Source organism: Grammomys surdaster, unplaced genomic scaffold (assembly GCF_004785775.1).
Source record: "Grammomys surdaster isolate TR1022 unplaced genomic scaffold, NIH_TR_1.0 126278, whole genome shotgun sequence".
In the NCBI taxonomy this organism is placed as follows: domain Eukaryota; kingdom Metazoa; phylum Chordata; class Mammalia; order Rodentia; family Muridae; genus Grammomys; species Grammomys surdaster.
This window is the reverse complement of record NW_021621078.1, coordinates 8,416,492-8,438,858: the sequence shown is the minus strand read 5'-3', so window position 1 is coordinate 8,438,858 and position 22,367 is coordinate 8,416,492. Positions and strand designations below refer to the sequence as shown.

The window sequence follows — 22,367 nt, the reverse complement described above, 5'->3', positions numbered from 1 at the left end:
ATACATATACATATACATATACATATACATATACATATACATATACACATATAATGGGAATTTGAATTTGGCCTGTCTGTCTTTATGTCTGTGCATCAAATGCATGCAGTGCCCACAGAGTCCAGAAGGAGATGCCAGATCCCCTGGAGCTTGAGTTACAGATGATTGTGAGCTGCCATGTGGGTGCTGGGTATTGAACCTGGGTCCTCTTAACCACTGAGCCATCTCTCCAGCCTCCTGTCCTCTTAACTATAAGGTAAGCTAAGGCCTATGACAGAGTCTAGCAAATAGCATCTTTCCATACTGAAGAAATACAAAACAAAGTAAGCAGGAAGATTAGGCAGTGAGGAGCTATAATCACTCCTCTGATGCTGACAAAGACCTAGTGAGATCACACAATTCAGTATGACTATGAAACAGACTTAGCCAAGTCTTAGAAATTAGCTGTATCACAGGTGTGTGAGGCAGGGGCTAGACCCGTCTTGTGGAGAGGCTCAGGAGAAAACTCCACGAGGAAAGGGGAGAAGGAACATAGCTGCACATCAAGTTCTTGCTCCAGAACAAAGCTATCTGAAACAGGGGAGAGAACCAGGAGAACCAGAAGTGCAACACAGCAGTGTTCCTACCACACAGTGGAAAACACTGGGAGTGGGGAAGAGACATTCCCAGGTGACAAAGGCATGCTTTTTTATGTCTAATGACTTCTAAGTGAGACTCTACACCGCCTTGCTTTAATATTGCCATGTTGGCTTTCTAGTTATTATTTCCCTGGCGTGTCTTTACCCATTCCCTTACTCTAAATCTTTCCAAGCCATTATTTTCTCAATGTCTCTTACAACAAACTATAGCTATGTTCCTAATCCAATCTGATTTTCTAATATTTTAGTGGCTAGCTTAATCTCTTTATATTTATTTTAACTGCTAACATGTTTGGAATCACTTTGAGTCTCTCCTTTCTCTGGGTTATTTTCTTGTTTCTCCTCTCTAGCGTTCCCCTGAATGAATGAGGTCCTGGTGTTTGTGGGTTTGTGTGCTTGACTTGGTTTTACTATTCTTTTTAACCCTCTGAATCCTGCATCTCCCAGTATACGTGTTAACCTTCCATCCCCCCACCCACACCCCTGCAGCCTCTGGAACTCTGTTGCCCCCACGCTTCATCCACTGACTTCTTCCCTCCTGCCAGCCTTGCTACTTTTGTAATAAATAAATATAAATCCAGGCTTCCTTTAAACCTGCCAAAAGCCACTGCTCTGTGCCAGTCAGCAATTAATCTTGTCAATACTATTTACCTATTTCTGGTTACTTTTTCAATTGCGCCTCTTCTTCCAGGTTCCCTTTTCTCCCGGCTAAAGTGTATCCTTCAGTGACTCTTCCTCGGAGAATCTGAGAAGCACACTGCTCTAATTACTTTGAATGTTTGAAAACAGTTTCATTTTATCTTTAATGATAAATGAAAACATGGGTTAAAAGAGTTCTTGTCTGCTGTTACATTTTAAAGATGGTGTCCCAGTGTCCCACAACTATTATGCCAAGGGGAAATCTGTTCTCCACCTAGATGTCAACACCTCAATGGTGCCTTCAACTCAAGCAGCATCACCTTAGTCTAAGCTTTGATTTCTGTTGTTTCATTTAAACATGTCTACCAATATCGCTGCATTTTTGAAAACATGATCTGAAGTCTGTCTGTGCTTTCTCCAGTTCTCACATAGTCACAGCACTGACTTCTGGGTAATTATTCACAACTGTGTCTACCCTTCCCTCAGGAACTCCCGAGACAAATGCAGAGAGCTCCCAGTCTGTAGTCCAGTCTTATCTTCCTTTGTTACACTTAATCTCTTTATCTGTGCTGTATCCAGGGTGGATTCCGCTGGACTACCTCCCAGCTCACTCTTTGAACAGATTAGATTTTATCCTGTGCATAACGTTTATGTCAACAACTGCTTTTTGCTCTGATAATTCTAATTGTTCTCTAGATACACCCATGAGATCTTGATTCAATTCTCCAAGCAGCAGTTTATGGCCCAGCTGAAAGATGCTCTTCATTCTTCACCATTTTTTTAAGGTCTTCACTGTGTTTAAGGCATTCTGAAAGCACGCCATTATTTGCATTTCATCAGCAGCAAATCCCTCTCCCATTTGTTGACATTTTGGCTGTCTCTTAATGTCAGTTTTCCCATGTGTTTAGAACTATCCACCCACTTTTCTCTATTCTCAGTACAAGCCACCCTGGTTTGGTTCCCACCATGGCTGCCAGTCCGTACAGCTCTGGAGGAGGCCACTCACATTATACAATGGTAGCCTGGATCATAACCTGTGCTTATGTGGCTCGGCTCAACTCAGCAGTCTCCTGTCCCACCTCCCTGCTAGAGTCTTCCCTTTGTCCCAAACCATTCTCCTCATCCTAGCCAGTTCATTCATTCTACATACCTGATCATGATATACTCATTCATTCTACATGCCTGATCATGATATACTCATTCATTCTACATGCCTGATCATGATATACTCATTCATTCTACATGCCTGATCATGACATAGTCTCTTCTGTAGTGTACTCTGGAGATTAAAAAAAATAAACAAGCTTCCAAACTTTACACGAAATCTAGCTTTCCTCTATTCTCTAAGACCATCTTTTGATCCTATACCCACTCCGACACACATCTCACGGGCTTTGAACCATTATCAGTAGCTATCTTTCATGCCACCCCAAGTAACCTACAAAGATCTGAGTCCACAGGAGGGAGATGAGTAGGACTGAGAGGAATAAGAATATTCAAAGCAGGTGCTGAAAGAGAAGTTCAGTGGCAGAGCGCTCGTCCAGCATGGACAGGCTATGAGGTTGATGCCCAGCACTCTGGCACATACCAAGTGCTGATTAAACAAACGTTGAATGAATAATACTATAACTCTATAGCATATAGCACAATAACTATTCTTTACATTGCTAAATAATTCTTTCTTGACCATCATAAGTATTCTTTATATTCTGCACAGATATGAGTTTCTCTGACCAATGCTTTGCTTAAAGCATTCTTTCATATTCATAAACGTTGGACCCTATTTTTTTTTATAAATTGGCCATTCATTTACCTGCTTGTTTAAGGATCTTCTAAACATTAACAAATTAGCTGAGAAGGCTTCCATATTTTTCTATCTTCTTGAACAGTTCAAATAATACAAATCTGTTCCTTTAAAGTTCAAAACATCTACCTGTAAAATCTTCTAGAGCCAGAAACATTTGGAGAGAGTTCTCCGAGAACTTTCCTAACTTAGGCCACAGTTGTTGACGCATTTGGATTTTTAATCTCATGATCTTGAGTTAAACTTAGTGATGTGCTCTTCCCTGGAAGGGCATCGGTTTCTACTGGCATTTTCAGTGTAATGGCATATGCCGCACACAACATTCATTAACTATTACTTACTCTCCATATCTGTAACTATTATTTTAGAGATTCGTTAATTTTATTTTATGTGTATGAGGTTTGCCTGCATGTATGTATGAGCACCACACATGGCCTACAGAGGCCAAGAGAGGACATTGGATCCCACGAGGCTGGAGGTATAGATGGTTGTAAGCTGCCTACATATATATATATATATATATATATATATATATATATATATATATCCACATACTATTTACATTGAAATATTTTGAGTGGTTTTATGTCTACATATCTGTTTTGTGTATTTCATCTATATGGAGAATGAGATATAGTCCATCTATATCTCAAGCTGGTCTCCAACTCCACTCACTATAGGCAAGAGTAAGCCTGAACCCCTGGTTTCCCTGACTTTATCCCCCAAATGCTGGGATAACAAATATGCACTACCATACCTGGCCTCTTTGTCTCTATATTTGACTAGCTATGCATCTATCTTGTTTTGCTTTCCCTGGTAGAAGCTGCAATTTGATAACCAAGACTTTCGTTATTTTCATTCTAATTATTTTTTCCACATTAATCTTCGTTCATCCCTTCCTCTTGCTTTCTTTAGATAACAGTGTTGATAATGATGAGGCCAGATGTCATTATTGAAAAGCTATAATATGTGGGGCCCAGACTCAGTAGGGCACATAAGTACTCAATTATTTTAATAATTTCCACACGCATGAGGGGAAACACCAAGAAGTCACTAACCACAACTATCTAGTCACTTGCAATTATCATTTTTTTAATTCAGCAATAAGCTGGGTAAAGCAATATATTTTCTTCTAACTATGGCTTTGAATACAACTTACATCACAATATTATAAATGGCATTTCTTTTTTGTCAATGTGTCTGGATGTTTTGCTTGTGTGGATGACAGTGCACCATGTGCATGCCTTGTACCTTAGAGGCCAAAAGAATGTGTTAGAAGCCCTGGAACTGGGGGCTGGAGAGATGGCTCAGCGGTTAAGAGCACTGACTGCTCTTCCAGAGGTCCTGAGTTCAAATCCCAGCAGCCACATGGTGGCTCACAACCACCCATAATGAGATTGGATGACCTCTTCTGGTGTGTCTGAAGACAGCTACAGTGTACTCATATATAATAAATAAATAAATTAATTAAAAAAAAAAAAAAAAAAGAACTCTTTAAGAAGCCCTGGAACTAAGTTATAGGCAATTGAGAGCCACCATGTGGGTGCTGAGAATCAAACCTGGATCCTCTTGAAGAATTGCCAGTGCTCTTAACCCCTAAGCTATCTCAACTCTTAAATATCATTATTTTATAGATATTCCATTACTTTGTGGCTTTGACTTCCTCTCTGGCCTAAAAAGTACTTAGAAATTTATTGAGATTATTCCTAAATGGCCAAGTGAATTTTCAAAGGCATTATTTTGTTATGAATTTCTAGTTTTATTGTCAAAATTTAAGTAAATGTCGGCAGCAGAGAGCTTACATTTTGAAATCCATTTAGACTTACTCTGTGGTTCAAAAGCTGCTCAATATACTTGTCAGAACTCCTTACAAGACTTTTAAAATAGAAATGTCAAGCTACAGTTTAATTTAAAAATGAACAAGCCTTATGAACAGAACTCACAGCAAATAAATACAGGTGGTCCTTAAATACAAGAAGAGATGCCCACAATGGGTGGGTATCCCCACAACACACAGAAGCTTTTGGCATGCTTGTATCATGTTTTAGGCTAGAGAGCTGGTTGCTAAAAATTCCAGACACCAAATGAAATAATCCAGAGGTCTACGCTGGGACAGTCATCACTGCCAGCAAGGGAGTATCATCCCTGCCTAGGTCCTTCTTTGTGTCCGGTGAAGCTGCTAAGCCATGAAGCCAATTTTTCCTGCCTAGCTTCCAGCTGGCTTGGCAATTAGTCCATGTCCATGCTGCGACTGTCCAGCTTTCTGGCTGGTGTGAAGCTTCTCATTGCCTCTCTACCCGCTGGCTTTCTGTGGGAGAGCCACGTTTGTGTTTCCTAGGTTCCTGGGGTTACTGGTTTCAACTGCTATAGGCTTAAAACAAAAATAATTCTATAGAGAAAGATATCTGGCTATTCATCCCTAAAGAGCAGCAGATTCTTCCAGAATCTCCTATCGAGACTCACTATGTAGCTCAGACCAGCTTCAAACTCTTGGCCTATGAAGTGCTATGATTATAGGCATGAGCCACCAGAGTCCAACTCAGAGTCTCTAATTACATCTGTTCCATTCCATTGCTCTCTGAGAAAGGAGAACTTCGCCTCAACTCTATCTTACCCTCATTGTGGTCCTAACTGTCCTATAATTTAAAAAAAAAAATTATGTGTGTGTGTGTGTCAAAATGTGTACTGTGTGCCCAACACCTTTCGATAGCTTTTGTCCCTGGTAAATATTTCGTCTGGGACATATGGGATATAACACTAGAAAACAAAGCTTTGGAGAGCTAAGCAAGGTGGTTCACACCTTTGATCTCAACACTCAGGAGCCTGAGGCATGAGGATTGTGAGTTGGAAGCTAGTCTTGACTACACAGTGAGCTCCAGGCCAGTCTGGGCTACAGACCTTGCTTCAAAAAAAGTCAGGAAAGAAAGAAAAATTAAAAGGTCCTTATGATCACTTGTCACCTCAGAAACCCCATGGAATCTTGGTCTGGTTTTTAGTAAGAAAGAAAGAAAATTGTTTTTAACAGAAGCTCGTCTAAACGGAGATCCTATTTAGAGACCAGGATCCAGGAACTGCCCACTCGTGAAACTGTTTAACTGACTCTTCCATGCCTTGCAAATCTGTTGTCTACCCAGGTCAACACTTGCATAGATAATGGCTTCCTTTCCAAATAAGTAAGTAAGGTCCTGCTCAGTTGGCAAAGAACAGGCCTCAGCTGTCCAGTCCCAGGAGCTCATTCCCCAGCATCACCAAGATGCAAACCGAAGCTGGCCATCTGCTAACAACTTCCTCAAATACCTCCTCCCAAAGCAGGGTTATATATTTCCTTGTATGTTCCCATATTGAGAGCTTAAATTTTGGGCAGAAAAAAAACAACAAAATGTTATTCCTGGGGCTGAGGAGATGTTTCAGTCTGTAAAGTACTTGCCACTCAAGCAATATGGAGCTGATTTCAGATTCCCAGCACCTGAATAAAAACCTGGGCATGGTGATGTATGCCTGTAATCCTGGGGTCAGGGATGCAGACACAGGAGGATCCCTGTGGCTTACAGGTCAGCTAGACCTGATGAACTGGTGAGCTCCAGATTCACTGAGACCCTGCCTCCAAAACGAAGCTGTCAAGAAATACAGGAAGGCAGCCAACATCAACCACTAGCTCCACGTACACATGTGCATGCACATGTGCACACCTGTATACAACACCCAAGCAGAAAAGAAAGCTGTTATCCCTATCTTCAAATATCTCCAACTCAGCACAGTTCTTCCCGACTTCACCACAGGAACAGAGAGAAACACACAGATCCATTTGGGCTCCTATAGCATCCTATGCAAATGACTAGAATAACACTTGTGACATATATTAAAATTCTGTTTCTCTCTTGTGAACCTGTAAGCCTCTGGGGAACAGGAACCAAGACTCAGACATGGCTGTCCCTAGAACTCATCACAGTTTCTGGTTCAAAGGCAAACTGTATTAGTTGAACAAAATGGAAACCGGTTCTAGTTCTCTCACTTGAAATCCAGAGAGAAGGACCCTGACTTCAATAGCCCTGCTGTGGGCAGCACTCCAGTCCAAGGACCAGCACACACACAAAACCTTCCCTAGGTGGCTAGCAGGGGTAACAATCTGGCCAACTCTCTCCCAGGGCATGGGGTCGTGTCCCACCTTGATGAACCACACTGAGCTATCCCTATTCCATCCTTCATCTGCTCAGAGGTATGGCTCCTCCTACAAAAGATAAGAAAGTTCCAGAAGTTCTGGCCTAGGTGACCCTGAGGCTCAGACAGCTGGCAGGAACATGGCTACAGGAATCTCCTGCTGCCTGACAACATCATACACAGCTCCCAGGATTCCAGCAGCTCTGCCCCTCCTGTTCAACCAGATCAGACTGGTCAGTCTAGTATTTCTGCCCTTCCCCCTCTCATCTTCCTTATTGCCAGCTCTGCCTGGGAGAGGCGTGGTCTCTCTACTGTTGCAGTCCTACCTGAGGATGATCCGAAGATACTCAATGCCCTCAGCTTCTTCGCATTTGATGGACAGAATCAAATTCCCCAGGCTGCTGCCAGTACAGTAAAAGTTTAGATGATCCTAGAAACAGAAATTGAATGTGAGCCTCCAGACATGGCCCCCAGATCACCTTCTTCAACAAGGAGAAGTCCCACAGAAAGGAGGAAGAGAAGGATGCTATTGCTGCAGCAGTGGTGACCGTGACAGTGATGATGATGATGATGATGATGATGATGATGATGATAAGGATAATATTAATAGGTGCCAGCCACCAAGTCCTCAGGCACCATCTCATGACTATAGTACCCATTATCTTCTTTAATGCTGACCACAGCTTTGTGTAGGTCCCCATTCCAACCACACTGGCAGAGTTGCTGACAGAGCCAGGCTGAACCCCACATCTGGCTGGACTCTCAAGTTCTCTTCACCACCTGATGCTGAGTTCACTTTCTCACCCAGAGGGCAACCCTAACCAATCGAAACTGTGGAAGAAATCAAGGAGGAACCCAAGCAGAATGATGGTCCCTCTTTACAAGTGGGGCTCTCCCTGGCTTCCAGGAGTCCACCTCTCAGGCCCACCATGGTCACAATGAGGCCATAGGAGCTGCACTTAAACTGCACCCCCTAAAGGTCAGTAAGGTTTGGATATGACCTCTTTCATGGGAGATTGCAAAGGTATCTTAGGCTAGAGATCTCCAGAAGCTTCCCTTGGGACTGTGGGGAATATATCAAGTCTGAATAACAAGAGTGTATTTAAGAAAATGTAACTTTGTCGTTGTTAAACAATCAGTCTCACGGGACACCATCCAATCTGAGTTCTCAGGAGACCACCCTGGAAGAAAGTCTGAGAGATGGGTGCTGTGCAAATATAAGCAAAGACATCCAAGCAAGGGGGGCAGAGTTTGCCTTGAGTAAGTCCCATCCTCCTGCACCCCAGTACTACCCACTTCATCACCTCATAAAGCACTTGCTGGAGCTGGTCTCCAAAAGGGTCCCTCACAGGGACTCTCCCATCCCTAAGACTCTAAGTAACACAGGGAGGCAGTGAGTAGGACAGAACTTGGAAAGAGAAGACAGAGGAGCCCTAGATCAGAAATCCATGTCCCCCTCCCCAAGGCAGGGCCCACTCTGAAAGGGTCCCTGGGCTCACCTTGCCTAGAAAGTGCCTGCGGTAGGCCCTGGCTTCACCCCTGCACTCAAGCTTGTAGCCGAATGTGTTGGGGCTCAGGCTGTCCTCTTCCTCCTCCTCATAAACACTGCTGCCCAGTGACGTTGGAGTTCCCACGTTCTCTGGGTCCTCAATCCAGTAGCCTCCAAACTGAGGCAGGATGATCAGAGGGTATGGGCCTCCCTTCTCCACAACCTGGGGACAGAGGGAAGTTCTTGCCCTGAAGCATACCCTGGACTGTAGTGGAGAGGAATCCTACCCACCTCTGAACTGTTCCCAAAGAGGGCAGCCTTCTAACTAAGGTTAAGGGCAGTAACAGGATGCCCCCCATGGCATCTCCAGCTTCACTGGGACTCTGGGCTTTACAAGGGCACTCCCAAGTTAAACCTCAGAAAAGCTCTGGTCACAAGGCAAAGACAGGAAGAGCATTAGGTCTTTAAGTCTTAGGCCCAAGATCTTCTCCCATGTGGGGCTGGGAAGGCCATGTTCTCTTTAGGAAAGGGACCCAGAGCAGGCTGTAGTAGAGTCAGGGAGCTCCTACCTCTTCAATGCTGGGATACGGGATATAGTCATCCTGCAAGACAAAGCACAGACAGTGCCATTAGTTCCACAACCGGCCATGACAGTCCAACTATGGTTTCCATGTTCCTCACTCAGGTCTAGTGAAGGGATGTGTTTGGGGGCCTAGTAAGATGCACCAGGACTTCAAGGGAAGCAGAGTCAGACCTTCTGACCTAAGAACTCAGCATCCCATGCCCATAGAACAATAGACCTGAATGCAAACCCAGCCAACAAAAGACATAGCACACAAAATGGACGCCCTGGTCACCCCCAAGACACTTGTCATCCTACGGGGCTAAGACAGAAAGAGAGCTGGGCAAGTTGGCACACAACCTCAGCACTCTGGAGATAGATCAAGAGATTGAGGTCATCCTTAACTATCCAACAAGTTTGAGGCCAACTGGGATTTTAAAACAAAAATCCTAGTCTCTCCCTGTCCCTCCCTGAATCCTCTTCAAGTGACTAGGCCTTAGACACAGACCTGAAGCTAAAACCTGTTGGCCCATCAGAGTCCAGAGCCTGACAGCCCTCAACACTATGTAGGTGCACAGAAAGAAAGGGAAGGAGCCAATCCAGGCCTCCAATCCTTCGGTCTCACTTGAGGTCTCTCCACCAGCCTGCCTGGAAGCAGCCTTAAGACACTGAGCCAAGGTCCCTTTGCCGCCCACCAGACATGAGTGGAACAAGAGTCGTTAGTTGGCTCCTGGTGCAAAGCAGAGTCGACATGTATATAAGAGGAGCCCAATACGCTCCCTGAACCCTCTTGCCCTCTTCCTATACTGGCCCCTCTCAGGGTCCCCCTGGCCACTCAACTGCCTACCCCACCTTGTTCTTCTGGGGTCCTGGTCTCTGCTCTTCAAGTTTGATTCCCTGCAGAAACAAGGAAGAGAGGATCCACGTCAGCATACGTCACTGCTCATGGGTAGGAACGTCTGGGCACTTAGCCAGCTGGTGGGTACTGGAGCCTCTCACCTCCCACATTTAGCAGTTGTCAGCCCCAACACCCAACCCCAGATAAGGGTGTGAGGTGGTCAGTTAAGAGCATAAATAGACTTGAATCAAGTCACCTGGGTTCAAATCCCAACATTGCCACTTCCTAGACTGGTGACCTGGAACAAGCCACAGATTCCTCTGTGAGGCTCCTGTTCTCAGCTGTAAAGTGAAAAAGGTGACAGTGCCTTCCATCACAGCACAGGTTAAAGGCTAGTGATGGGTTGTGCATGTCAAATACCAATGGTGTACACTAAATGCTGTGGGTAAAATTAGTATAAATGGGTAGTATTATCATCTCTGTGCCTAAACTCCTTCAGGAAAGCCACAGGGCAGCGAATGGGAAAGATGAATGCCCACATCTGCAAGTATCAAAGCCAGCACATTGGTCCTCTTGCCCTCTAGCTCCACCTTTTTCCTGGAGGAAGGGTGTTTGAGTGACAGGCAGAAACTACGGGCCTTCAGGTCCTCATTCCACATCCTATTTGTAACCCAGGGAGGCTCCCTAGCTACATATGTAGAACGAGGATTAGATCTCCATCTTCCAGATTCAAGGACCATGGTTGGATTAAAGGGTGCTGCCTGCCATTGCTGAGAATTCACTTCCAGGAGTAGGCCCCTGTCCAGCAACCCTGGTTGGGTTCTGACTTAACTGTGCAAGAGGAAAGAAAATACACAGCCTTTCCTAGACTGGATGCATCAGGCGCTAGTATGAACTGGAGGGCGTCTGGGAGTTGCATCTGAAGCAGGGTATATCATACGCATCCTGCTCCCTGGACAGCAGGGCTCCTGCTAACTGGGTGAAATTTGACGTAGCTTCTCTGGACTACTGGACTGAGTCATGCCCCCAGCATTGTTCAAGAGGGTGTGGGAAGGCCCCTCCCACTGACAGGTGCTTCTCTCACACCCTGGGTGGCCCTGTAGACCCTGTCTAGGTTGGCACACTGGGCGGGTGAGGGAGTGATGTCAGAGTTTGTTTCCTTTGTCCTGCATTAGTCATCTCTGTCTGGGAACAGTCCCCAGGGCAGGAGTGCAACCCTCCCCCAGCCTCACTGACACTCCACCTCCACACCCACCAGGAAGCCCCATCCTCAGCCAGGCCCTCCCTCCTCAAGGCATTACCCTCTGCAGTAGGTACTGTCTTTGTGTTCCCTTTTCCCTGTCTCCAAGAAGAAATTGAAGTTCAGAGTGGGAAATGACTTGACGAAGGGCACTCAACTAGAAGACATCAAGTTCAGATCTATATCTGGGCTGGGAGACTCAAACTATATGCCCCCAAAGCATGCCTGGCTTCAAATCCCTAGACCTGGGCTGAGATCGAGGATCTTGGATTCTAGTTTTGGTGCTTCAAAACGAGCAACATGGCCCAACCACATAACTGCTCCAGGACTCAGTTTCCACAATGGCAAAATGAAGAGAGACGAAAGCCACGCCTGAGGGTGGAATCCAGCCACCACATGGTGCAACATTCTTTCTCTGCCAGCTCCCTATTTCCCTATATGTAAGCTCCAACCAGGCAACTGCTGGAAACTGAGTCCACTAGAGCCAGCACCCAGTGCACACATGGGTGAGTCTTACACTACAGTTTTGCTCCCTGCCATTTCTACTGAGGTTCAGCCGGGAAGCCGTGGTGGGAATCTCTGTCTCTGACATAATGAGAGATTGAAAACAAGTCCCCGCTCCCAGGGTAGCTGGGAGGGCAGACTCAGACAAGCAGAGCAGTCTAAGAGTCAGTCCACAGGGCTGGGTTCTGTGTGAGGAGGCAGGGACTTGGGCCACAGGTGAGGGTGGGTGGGCTGAGGAGCCATCACAGGGAAGGCAGAGAGACCCAGCAGTCTCTCCCAGTGAGCTGAGATCTCACTGGCTAGCAGGGAAGTTCCCCAGCTTTGCTCTGCTCTTGAGCACTTAATGACACCCTGTCTCCCACTCCTCTGCAGCGTGTGGCTTATTTCCACAGCTAGATTGTGAGTTCCCCTAAATGCGAATAAAATGAGTTTGTAGTCCACAAACTGCTGGGTGCAGAGGAGAACTGAACAGCTTATTCTCGGTAATGGCACAACGACTAACAATTACTCTCCCTTAACGCACCCTTCCCTTCCCTATCCTCAGGGAAACCTGGCAGTGCCTACTGCTCTGAATAATAGGACCACCCTGGACCCTTTCTCCCTGCCTCCCAAAGCTTCCAGCCCCTTTCAAACCTTCCTCCCAAAATAAGAATACAAAGAAAAAACTAAACCAGACTTTTCCTCCTCTGGAGCAGAAACGAGCATCGTACTTTACAGTGCTCTTGTCGGGTGTTGTCCCCTGTGACGTGGGGGTGGAGGCCAGTGGGATATGTAGCTCTGAAGGCTTCATAAGGACAAAACAGCCCCTGTCAATCTATGATCCCAAAGAAGCACTTGGAATATGTACACCATTACCAACTGCTCTGTCACAATCCTGTCACCTCAGCTGACCCTGGTGTGGACAACAGAACAGCTATTACCTGTGACCCCTAGTCCAGGGTGGGAGACACTGGTTCCAGGGATATCTGCATAGGAAAGACTCTGGGCACTCAGTTCTCTATGTTCAGTGGCATAGTGCCTGCACAAAGCATCCTCCCATCCTGCTGCGTCCACTAAGCCATCTCTAGGTGACTTACAATCCCCAACATGATAACTGGTGTTGCTGCCTCATCAGGAAGAATGGCAAAGACAACGTCTCTACACGTTAGTGATTACATCCACAGATGCCTTAACCCACATAGCCGGAGCTGTAGACACAGACTGATTACAAAAGGGCCCCCACATCCGCTCCAAACATTGACTTTCGTGGGGTTCCCCCCAAGCATTTACATATAGAATCTCATTTCCTCTCCAACACTGTATCAATGGGTATTTTTAACTCTTAGTTGGTTTTGGTGACTTGGAAATGGCAAGTAGGTTGTACCAGTAAGTGGCAAGGGTAGGATTTGAACTCAGATCTGCATCTCACTTGTGGCTCTGTCTCCCTGACTCCACATAACTCTCCCCTAGATGGGGCTTGCTTTTTCAACTCCTTCCAGAATCAACAGCTCTACTGAGCCTTCCTCATATCCCAAGGATTAACGGTATACTGGGCTCGCCTCCATGTCCCAAGGCAGGAGTCTACCCAATAACTCAGTGCCCCTCACTCAATAGCAAAGTGGCCTAAGTTGTTGGGGCTGAGGGCCCCTCCAAGCCACCTGCTGGTATTGACACCCACAACCCTGCAGCCTCCACACCTGAGGGTGGGCGGCTGCACCTTCAGGGTACTTACCTGCATTTTCTCCAGCATCTCGAAGAACTCTGCAGACTGAAAGAGATAAGAGGGTGGGGGTTTAGTAGGAAGGGCTGCTGCTAATGTCTCCCTTTCATGAACCCTCTGGAAACTGAGCCCCAGCCTTCCTTCCCCAGGGACAAGATTCATTTGGGTCAAGAGAGATGCTAATGTGATTTTTGCCTTTGCAGGCCTGCAGAGCCAGAGCACTCCATGCAATCAAAGACTAAAACAGGCCTGGACTGATGATCAGTCGTACAGAGTGCAGTCCCTCGCAGGAGGAGGTTATGTGGTTCCCTAAAGGAAACCCAAGTCTCCCAGCCCCCAAAATGCCTGGGCAGACCCACACTCCAACAGGATCGGTGTCTGGGATGTTTCCAGCCAACAGCAGTGCTGACATGACCAACACTCATGGTTGTCTGCCATTTGTGATACCATGGTCTTTTCCGTCTCCAATAAACTCTCACTCAGGACCTGACAGAAAGAGAGAGCCAGCAAACACACAGCTGCTCCAGTCTGGGCCTGACATGGCCCTATGTCTCCAGCATTTGAGGCACAGCTTTGAGACCTACTGCAAGTTGGTGAGGCAAAGCCCCAAACATACTGGGCCACCATATCCACGGTTGAATTCTTTTCCGATGCTCCGACAGCACTTATCCAGGCCTTTAACCTACTTTGGTATCACCTGTGTAAGCTCCAGGGTTGGGGGTTGGTGGGGGGAGGAGATCAAGGAAGCTGGCAAGACTGCTAAGGACACAGAGGACTTCCTCATAAGCCCCCAACATCCAAGTCACCAGCCCAACACCACTGCCCACATCTGAACCCTGGCATCTGTTAGTCAGTCAGTGCCCAGAGCAGACACGCCTCTCATGAGAGAGAAACATGCCTGGCCACCCAACACTCTCCAGGCTCTGCAGACACCAGTGAGCCAGAGCAGCCTGTGGCCCTACTGCCCTTAGAATCCTTCTGAAGGGAACCACCAATGGGAAGGACTTCTGGAAAGTCACCTGGAGGGGCTCAATTCTGCTTCAGGTGTCAATCATCTGACAGACTACAAAGCAGGCCTGCTAAAGAGGCAGAAAGCCTGCAACTTATAGCCATCTAGGACATACCGTCTGACATAGCATGCACAGGAGGAGGCCTGAGGTGTGGATCCACACCCAGCACCCATGGCCAGAGTAGCCACCAAACATCCAGACTCCAAACCTGGCCTTTCCACATACTTTACATACACGCCTCACAGCGTTCTTTCAACCTCAGTCTCCAGGGCACTGGGACTGCCAGACACAGAGCTTACACAGATCAATAAAGACAGGGACAAGAGGACAGAAAAAGCCATCGTTCGTTTAAATAGACTCCTGACCCAGCAGCTACACCCCTAGCAATCTATATCCTAACACATGTACACTATGCCAAGTACTCATAAAAACACTTATCACCGCACTGATTACAACAGTAAAAAACAAAACAGCTTCAATGCTGATCTATAAAAATGTTTCGACTAAGCTACGTCCATAGGACAAGAATGGAAATACTGTATACAATTGCATGGCGTAAAATGTAATGAGTTACCTGAAATGGGAAAATTTACAGGAAACCACAAACTACAAAAACTGACTCAGAAAGAAACAGAAAGTCTAAAAAAGAAAATCAAAACAAATAATGATTTTTAAATTACCCACAAAGAAAGCCCCAGGGCCAGATGGCTTCAACTGTACATTCTACCAAATATTTAAATAAGAATGACTACTAATCTTCATGATCACTGTGAAAACACGGCCCACAGACGAAGACTGTGTTTGCAAGCCCTGTATCCGATAAGAGATTGTACATAGACTATGTAAAGAATGCTAACAACCCAATAATAAAATAGACAAATAGTTCCATTTAAAAATAGCAAACGTGGGGCTGGGAAGATGGGTCAGCACGTAAAGGGCTTGCTGTGCAAGTGTGAGGACCAGACTTTGGATCCCAAGTACCCACCTAAAAGCCCAGTAGAGTGGACACCTATCGGTAACCCTGGGACACAAGACCCAGAGACAGGGAATCCAGGGCCAGCTAGACTAATTGAATCAGTGAGCTCTGAGTTCAGTGGGAGAGCCTTCCTCAATATATAAAGTGGGGAACAATTAATGAAGATTCTAGTTATCAACCTTGGGCCTCCATTGTCCTTTGTACAAGCATGTGAGCATGGATGTACACCACAAACATATGCAAAAGCACAAATGTCTGTATACACACGCCCCCACCCTGAGACCCAAATGAGTCTCACTCACTGAGAATGAGAAGACTCACTGTGTCATTAACCATCAGGAAACAGAGCAAAGCCACAATGGGACTCCACTCACATTGTCCAGATGGCCAAAATAAAAAACTGAAGGAGGGAAAAATCTGGGAGGAGTTAGGGGGAAGAGCATGGTCAGGATCAAAATACACTGTATGATATTCTCAAAGAATTAATTCTTTTTAAAAAGAAAGACAGAAGGGGAAGTAAGGACACGATGACACTGTGGTCCCATGTTCTGTTGGCAGGATGTAAAACAGCGTACACACACACTGTGGAAAATAACTTTCAATTTCTAAAAAAAATGATACTAAAGTAAGGTGGCTCATGCCTTTAATCCCAGCTCTCAGGAGGCAGAGGCAGGAGGATAGCTGTGAGTGTAAGGTCAATGGAGTGTACATGACAAGTCCCAGGTCAGCCAGAACTATACAGTAAAAGCCCATCTCAAGAAAAAAAATTACTATATGAAAAAAATCTATTTTCAATAAAAAAGAAAAAAATAAATATAGAGATGTCACCTGACCTGGAAATTCTATCCCGATGTATATGCCCTAAAGAACTGAAACCGGGTACTCAAATATTTGTACACAAAATGTTCACACTAGCATTTTTTTCAGACTTGCCAACAGGTTAAAACCCCAAATGTCCTCCTGGGAAAACAGGTAAATAAAATGTGACCTATACATACAAGGGAATAGTATTCAGTCATAAAAAAGAAAAGAAGTATTGATCTGTGCTATCACATAGATCAGTGGTTCTCAACCTTCCTAGTGCTACAACCTTTTAACACAGTTCCTCAAGTCATGGTAACCACCAATCATAAAACTATTCTGTTGCTTCTTCATAACTGTAATTTTGCTACTGTTATAAACCTTGCCATGGATGAACCCTGAAAATTATCATAAATGCAAAAAGACAAACACAAAAGGCTACAGATGAAGTGGCTCAGTCTATGAGTTTATGAAGTGTCCAGAAAACAAGTGTCTGCACACACAGAAAGTAGGTCAGTAGTTTCTGAAGGAAGAAGGGTCAGAAGACTGGAGGGTGATAGGCAAAGACCATGTGCTTCTCTCAGAATGAATATATAGAATTTCTCTCCTATCACTGCTGTGGCGATGGCTGCACAACTCAGTGGCTATACCCAAGGCATTTAGTTATATCACAATAGATGTCTTTTTAAACCATACGCAACAATTCAAAAATGAAGAAACAGTTTATATTGCTTGGATAAGACATTCTCCCAGATGCAGTAAGTTATAGGGAAACTCGAGTCAGAGGATATCACATTGAATATGATTTTACTTTTATATTTCAAAAAAATTAAAAGAATCTCAATACATGCATTGAAGACGACCCACCTCAAGCTATCAAAAGGTAATCATATCGAGAAGGCCAGATGGGGGTGTGCTCGCCTTTTACATTTGGGCTGCTTCATGCAGCACATCATTTGTATAAATCATTTTTGTGAGGAAAACAGAAAAATGCACAAAGGACAAAGGAGCATCCATTAAAGGAGAAACAGAACTGACCACAGAGCAGAGAGAGGAGCATCTGGTTTCCCAGTCATTAAAGGAACAGAACTATGAATAATAAGACATCGTTCCTCTATTGTGTTGCCCAGTGTTGACAAGGATATGGGGTGACGGACACAGGATCTGTAGGAATGTGTGTAACTGGGGTGTTCTTTCTAGAGGATATTTTGGTGCTCAGTGTTCAAGGTATTTAAAACGTTCACAGTTTTGGTTCAATGAAACTGCTCAGGGGAGATGACCCTAGAAGATATGTGAGCAGCTGCACATGACAGGCACACAGGGGCGTTTACAGGTTTAAAAAAAAAAAAAAAGGACATGGTAAGAGTGCCCAGTCCAGAGGGGGGAGGAGTAAATGATGAGAAGGGCGTGCCCATACAATAACAGCCCACAAGGGCTGGACAAGGCACAGCATTCAGCAGAAGGACCAGGAATTCAAGGTCATCTTCACCTACATAAAGAGCACAAGGCCAGCCTGAGATACAGGAGATCCTGTCTCAAAAAAAAGAGTCCCACAAGAGAAAACTATGTGAATTCTATCCACACAGATTCACAGTATGGGGCTACCTGGGGGAGAGTATTGGAAACAAAACAGACAGGTGGTCCCCTGCCTCTCAGTTAAACATAAAACAGCTTCTGAGTTTACATGGCAGGTCTGAGGATGAGTGTGTATCCTCACGATGAGATAAGGTGTTTCTTCAGTGGTTTGTCCTTCAGAACTTTTATAAATTGCTTTTAATGTGTAATCCAAGTTTTAAAGATTTTGACATGTATGTGGGGGCTCTGGCAGACCTTTTTTTTTTTTTTCTTGCTTCCCCTAAACCCAGCTTCAGGTACATCCCACAGCTTCATATCAGGGAGCTGCTGGGACACAGGTCACAGTCTTTGGCGCCTACAGAAAGCCCTGGATTCAAGCCAACTTACTCTCAAATACACACTTAGCCCTGTGTATCATTGACTAAGATGCTTCTCTGAGTCACCCATAAACCCAGCTCACTCCCAGCTGCTTCTCCAGCTGGTAACCAAAACCTCTTCAACAGTTCCTTCCTATGGATCACTGAACCCCAACTGATAAAACTCCTTCAAGATGTGAACAGGACACTAAAAATACCAGGAAGGGTCCAACTTCCCAGGAACCATGAGACAAAACTAGGCAGGGTTGTGTTGCAGATGACCAGCCTGCATTGTTCAGAGGAGATGTGAAGCACTTCTTACCAGGACTCCAAACGTGCTTCTCTCCTTCTGTGTAACAAATCACTCCAGAACTTAGTGGTTCTAAACCATTTATGCAGTGTGTATTCAGGAGTCAAAAAAGATACAGTTACCTGATGGCCTCACTGGAGCTGGAACACTCACATGGACATTAACAGAAGGACACACTTCATCCCAGGGGCCTCTCCACTAGCTGCTTGAGTGTCCTCAAAATGTAACAGCGATGCTCACAATAACAGTAAGTGATCCAAGAGAGTGCACACACAGAAAAAGCTGTATCATCCCGCTCTATTCAATCTGAATTCAAACACCATCAACCCCACCTTATTCTATTATTGGAAGCAATAAATAGGAAATCCAGCCCACACTTGACGGACAGGCAACTGGTTTTTACCTCTTGAGTTGAGAACTATGAAAGAACATGTGAATGTAAGCCAGGCAAAGTGGTTCAATCAGTTAATTGCTTGTCCCACAAACACATGGACCTGAATTCAAATCCCAAGCATTCATGTAAAATATGAGGTGCTGCAGCAATGTGCAGTAATCCTGGCACTAGGGAGATAGTGATGTGTACCCCAGAGGCACACTGGACAGCTAGCTAGCCAATAGAAGAGCTCCAGCTTCAGTGAAAGATCCTGTCTCAAAAACAAAAACAAAACAACAAAAAAAACCAAGGTGGAGAAGTAACTGAAAAAGACATACTTGATGTAGAACTCTGGCCTAAACTTGTGTGTGTGTGTGTGTGTGTGTGTGTGTGTGTGTGTGTGTATGAATAGAAATTAAAACCAACACATCAGGAAAGGCTTCTGTAAAATGCAGGGTCCAGGCTGTCCTTAGTAGATAAAGAGAAATGGCTTGATAGGATGGAACAGAGAGCACATAGTACCCAGGCACCGGGAACCATGCAGCAAAGGTAGGAAAGAAAAATACAAGCATTTGAATAGCAGGGGGGAGATCAGCCCAGCTGGACTGAGGCCTCTGAATCAAACATTTTAAGGTCGAATGGAAAGGACAGCTGGGATATAGACCTGAGAGACTTTGAACCCCAGACCCAGTCTTCTTCTCCAAGTCAAAGGGTTGCTTGCAGCAGAAACACAGGCAGCAGAGCTCAAGGCTGGGGATCAGCCATCCTACTACTGCCCAGCTATGTGGTAAAAGTGTATTTTATACTCTCGATTTCCTCCACTGAAAACTGAATCAAGTAATCCTTGGCCTCCAAGGGTTTTACACAGATTAAGTAAAAAGCACCCAGCTAGGGCCTGCTCCACAGCAAATGCTAAGCAGACAGCAGCCATAGGCAGACAGGGGCAGAAAGCTGCCGGAACACCCCTAGCCTTGCTGAGAGATACTCTGCTATCTGTGACTCCAGTAGCCTCCCCACAGATGACGCTTCTGGATGACGACTGCAAGTGAGCGGCCCACGGCCCTGAGGCTGGCAGGGAAGGTAAGAGGAGCCATGATTCATCCTCAGCTGTGAGTAACACACCAGGTGGAAGATTCCTCTGTGGACAATGCTCCGGATCAGAAACTAGCCAATGCAACCTGGACTCTACTGGGCTGGCCCGGCTTCTCAGTGACTCGCTGAACTTTCCAATGGGACAATTCCACCCTTGGCAAAGAGTAGGTCTCCCTTTCCACCCAGAAGCAAGGTGACTCAGGCCAGCCTAGAACTACACTTCGGCCATTTGGACCCACCCTCATCTCTCTGAGAATATTCCACCCAGTCAAGGGCACGCAATCCCATAAATGCTCACGGACTCCCTAGCATTTTCCCATATATACTGTAGGATACAAGAAAGCCATGGCCACGGCATGCTTAGGAAGGGGGTCTCCTTCCACACAGAAACCAGGCCCCTGGATTTCACCAAGGAATGTGATCCAATAGCAGTGTCAGCTCAGCTGTGTATTTTATTATTAGCAACAACTGTTGCCACCCAAATGGGAGCAGTGGCCAGCATTTCCCCCTGGGCTCTGCTTTCACAGCCAGTCAACTAGGCCATGAAATAATCACAGAGCCAGCACAGCAGGGGAAGTCACAGGCTAGGCCCCAGGGTTCCATCCATTCAATCCCTGTCCCCTTCACCTCCCAATATAGAAACCGTCTGGCCTTCCCTCTGGAGGCCAAAGAGAGTCCTTGGGGAAGGTAATGCTGGAGGAGGTCAGAGGAAGCAGGAACAGGCATGGGCAGGAACTGTGGGGAACTGTTTGGCTTTAGGAAATCTCAGGAACTCATGCCTGAGATTTTCCTTGCCAGACCCCCACTGCCCAGGGAGTGAAACGAGTGGAAGATAGCATTTGTATGAGGCAGTCGTTCCCTGGTGTCTGGACAGGTTTGGTTCCAGGACCATCTGCTTATACCAAAATCCACAGATGCCCAGGGCTCTTATATGAAATGTCATAGTATTTACATGTAGTCTACATGTGTCTTCCCATGTGCTTTAAATCCTTTCTACTTTACTTATAATATCTAATGCAATGTAAATGTTATGTAAATGAAAGAGATATACGGATGTTATCAATATAGACCCATGTTTTTGCTCTCTCGCTCACTTGTTCTGTGTGTGTTTGTGTGCACGTGTGTACGCGCGCAAGTGCACTGGGGACTGAACATGGAGCTTTGCACGTGCTAGGCGAGCTCTCTACCACTAAACTCTATCCCACGCTTTTAATAGGTTTTATTTTGAGACAGGTTCTGACTAGATTATTCAAGCTAGCCTTGAACTCATTCTGTAGCTTGACTGTGAACTTCCTGCCTCTGCCTCCTGATCAGCTAGGATTACAGGCATGTACGACCAGATCCAGCCAAACATATGTTTTAATTTGAACACTCTTGATCCAAAGTGATTTAAATGTGTGGCTGCAGCTCCTGTGGCTCTAACTGTGGATGATGATCAGTGTCAGCCCACTTCACCCCTTGGTGCCCTTCCCATCTGCCTGCCTCCCTCTGGCCCAGGGAAGCCCTACACTGGCATGGCTTCTCCCTGCAAACGAAGAGTCTATTTATTTTTCTCTTTCATGTTCTCTAGCCCATGGGACCTCTACCAGCATCCTCCCTCCTCACTACTGCTCTGGTCATACTTGAAGAGATGATACCCACTGCTACCCACCTACCTACTCAGCATTTGCCTGTTGAGCAACCTGCTCCAGCTCTGGGCGGGGCTGGTCAGAACCACATAAGCTAGTGTGTGCACAGCATAGCCCAGTACCAGCACAGACTCAGTGCCCAGCAGCACAGGCCTCCTTAGGCCTGCCCTCTTGGTCCAGGCACACTCTCAGGGGCAAAGGCAGGGTCAATAGCAAAGAAAAGATGAGTGAAAACATGTTTTTATCTACCCAAGTCCTGCAAAGTAAAGTGGAAATGCTGGATACACGGTGCTAAGAAGGCAGAAACCTGGGGTCAGAGCAGGATTCTGATCGTCAAAGGGATCAATATTAAAAAAAGGGGGTGGGGCCTGGGGAGATGATGATTCAGTGGGTAAAAGTACTTGTCATACAAGCATGAGGACAGGAGTTCAGATCCCCAGAGCCCATGTAAATGCTGACTGGGCATAGTGGTCCATCTGTATCCCCAAACACACAGGAAGCAGAGACAGGATTCTCAAAGCAAGCTGGTGAGTTCAGTGTTGAAGTGAGAGATTCAGCCCTAATATATACTGTAGAGAGCCACTGAAGAGGACGCTTGACTTCAACTTCTGGTCTCTGAATGCACACACACACACACACACACACACACACGTACCTATATTCATACATGAACCC

At 45.7% G+C, this 22,367-nt stretch overlaps 1 protein-coding gene across 3 annotated transcripts in view; it reads right to left on the bottom strand.

The window, feature by feature from the left end:
• The window catches only part of Rap1gap2 (RAP1 GTPase activating protein 2), a 183,708-nt gene that overhangs the window by 45,201 nt on the left and 116,140 nt on the right, over positions 1-22,367 (bottom strand). For all 3 annotated transcript variants that reach the window (XM_028759252.1, XM_028759253.1, XM_028759250.1), the window contains 5 exons: positions 13,584-13,619; positions 10,143-10,187; positions 9,298-9,330; positions 8,739-8,951; positions 7,566-7,669 (listed from right to left, as the gene is read on the bottom strand). In XM_028759252.1, coding sequence (XP_028615085.1) covers positions 7,566-7,669; positions 8,739-8,951; positions 9,298-9,330; positions 10,143-10,187; positions 13,584-13,619 — 431 coding nt within the window. The remainder of the gene's footprint in view (positions 1-7,565; positions 7,670-8,738; positions 8,952-9,297; positions 9,331-10,142; positions 10,188-13,583; positions 13,620-22,367) is intronic.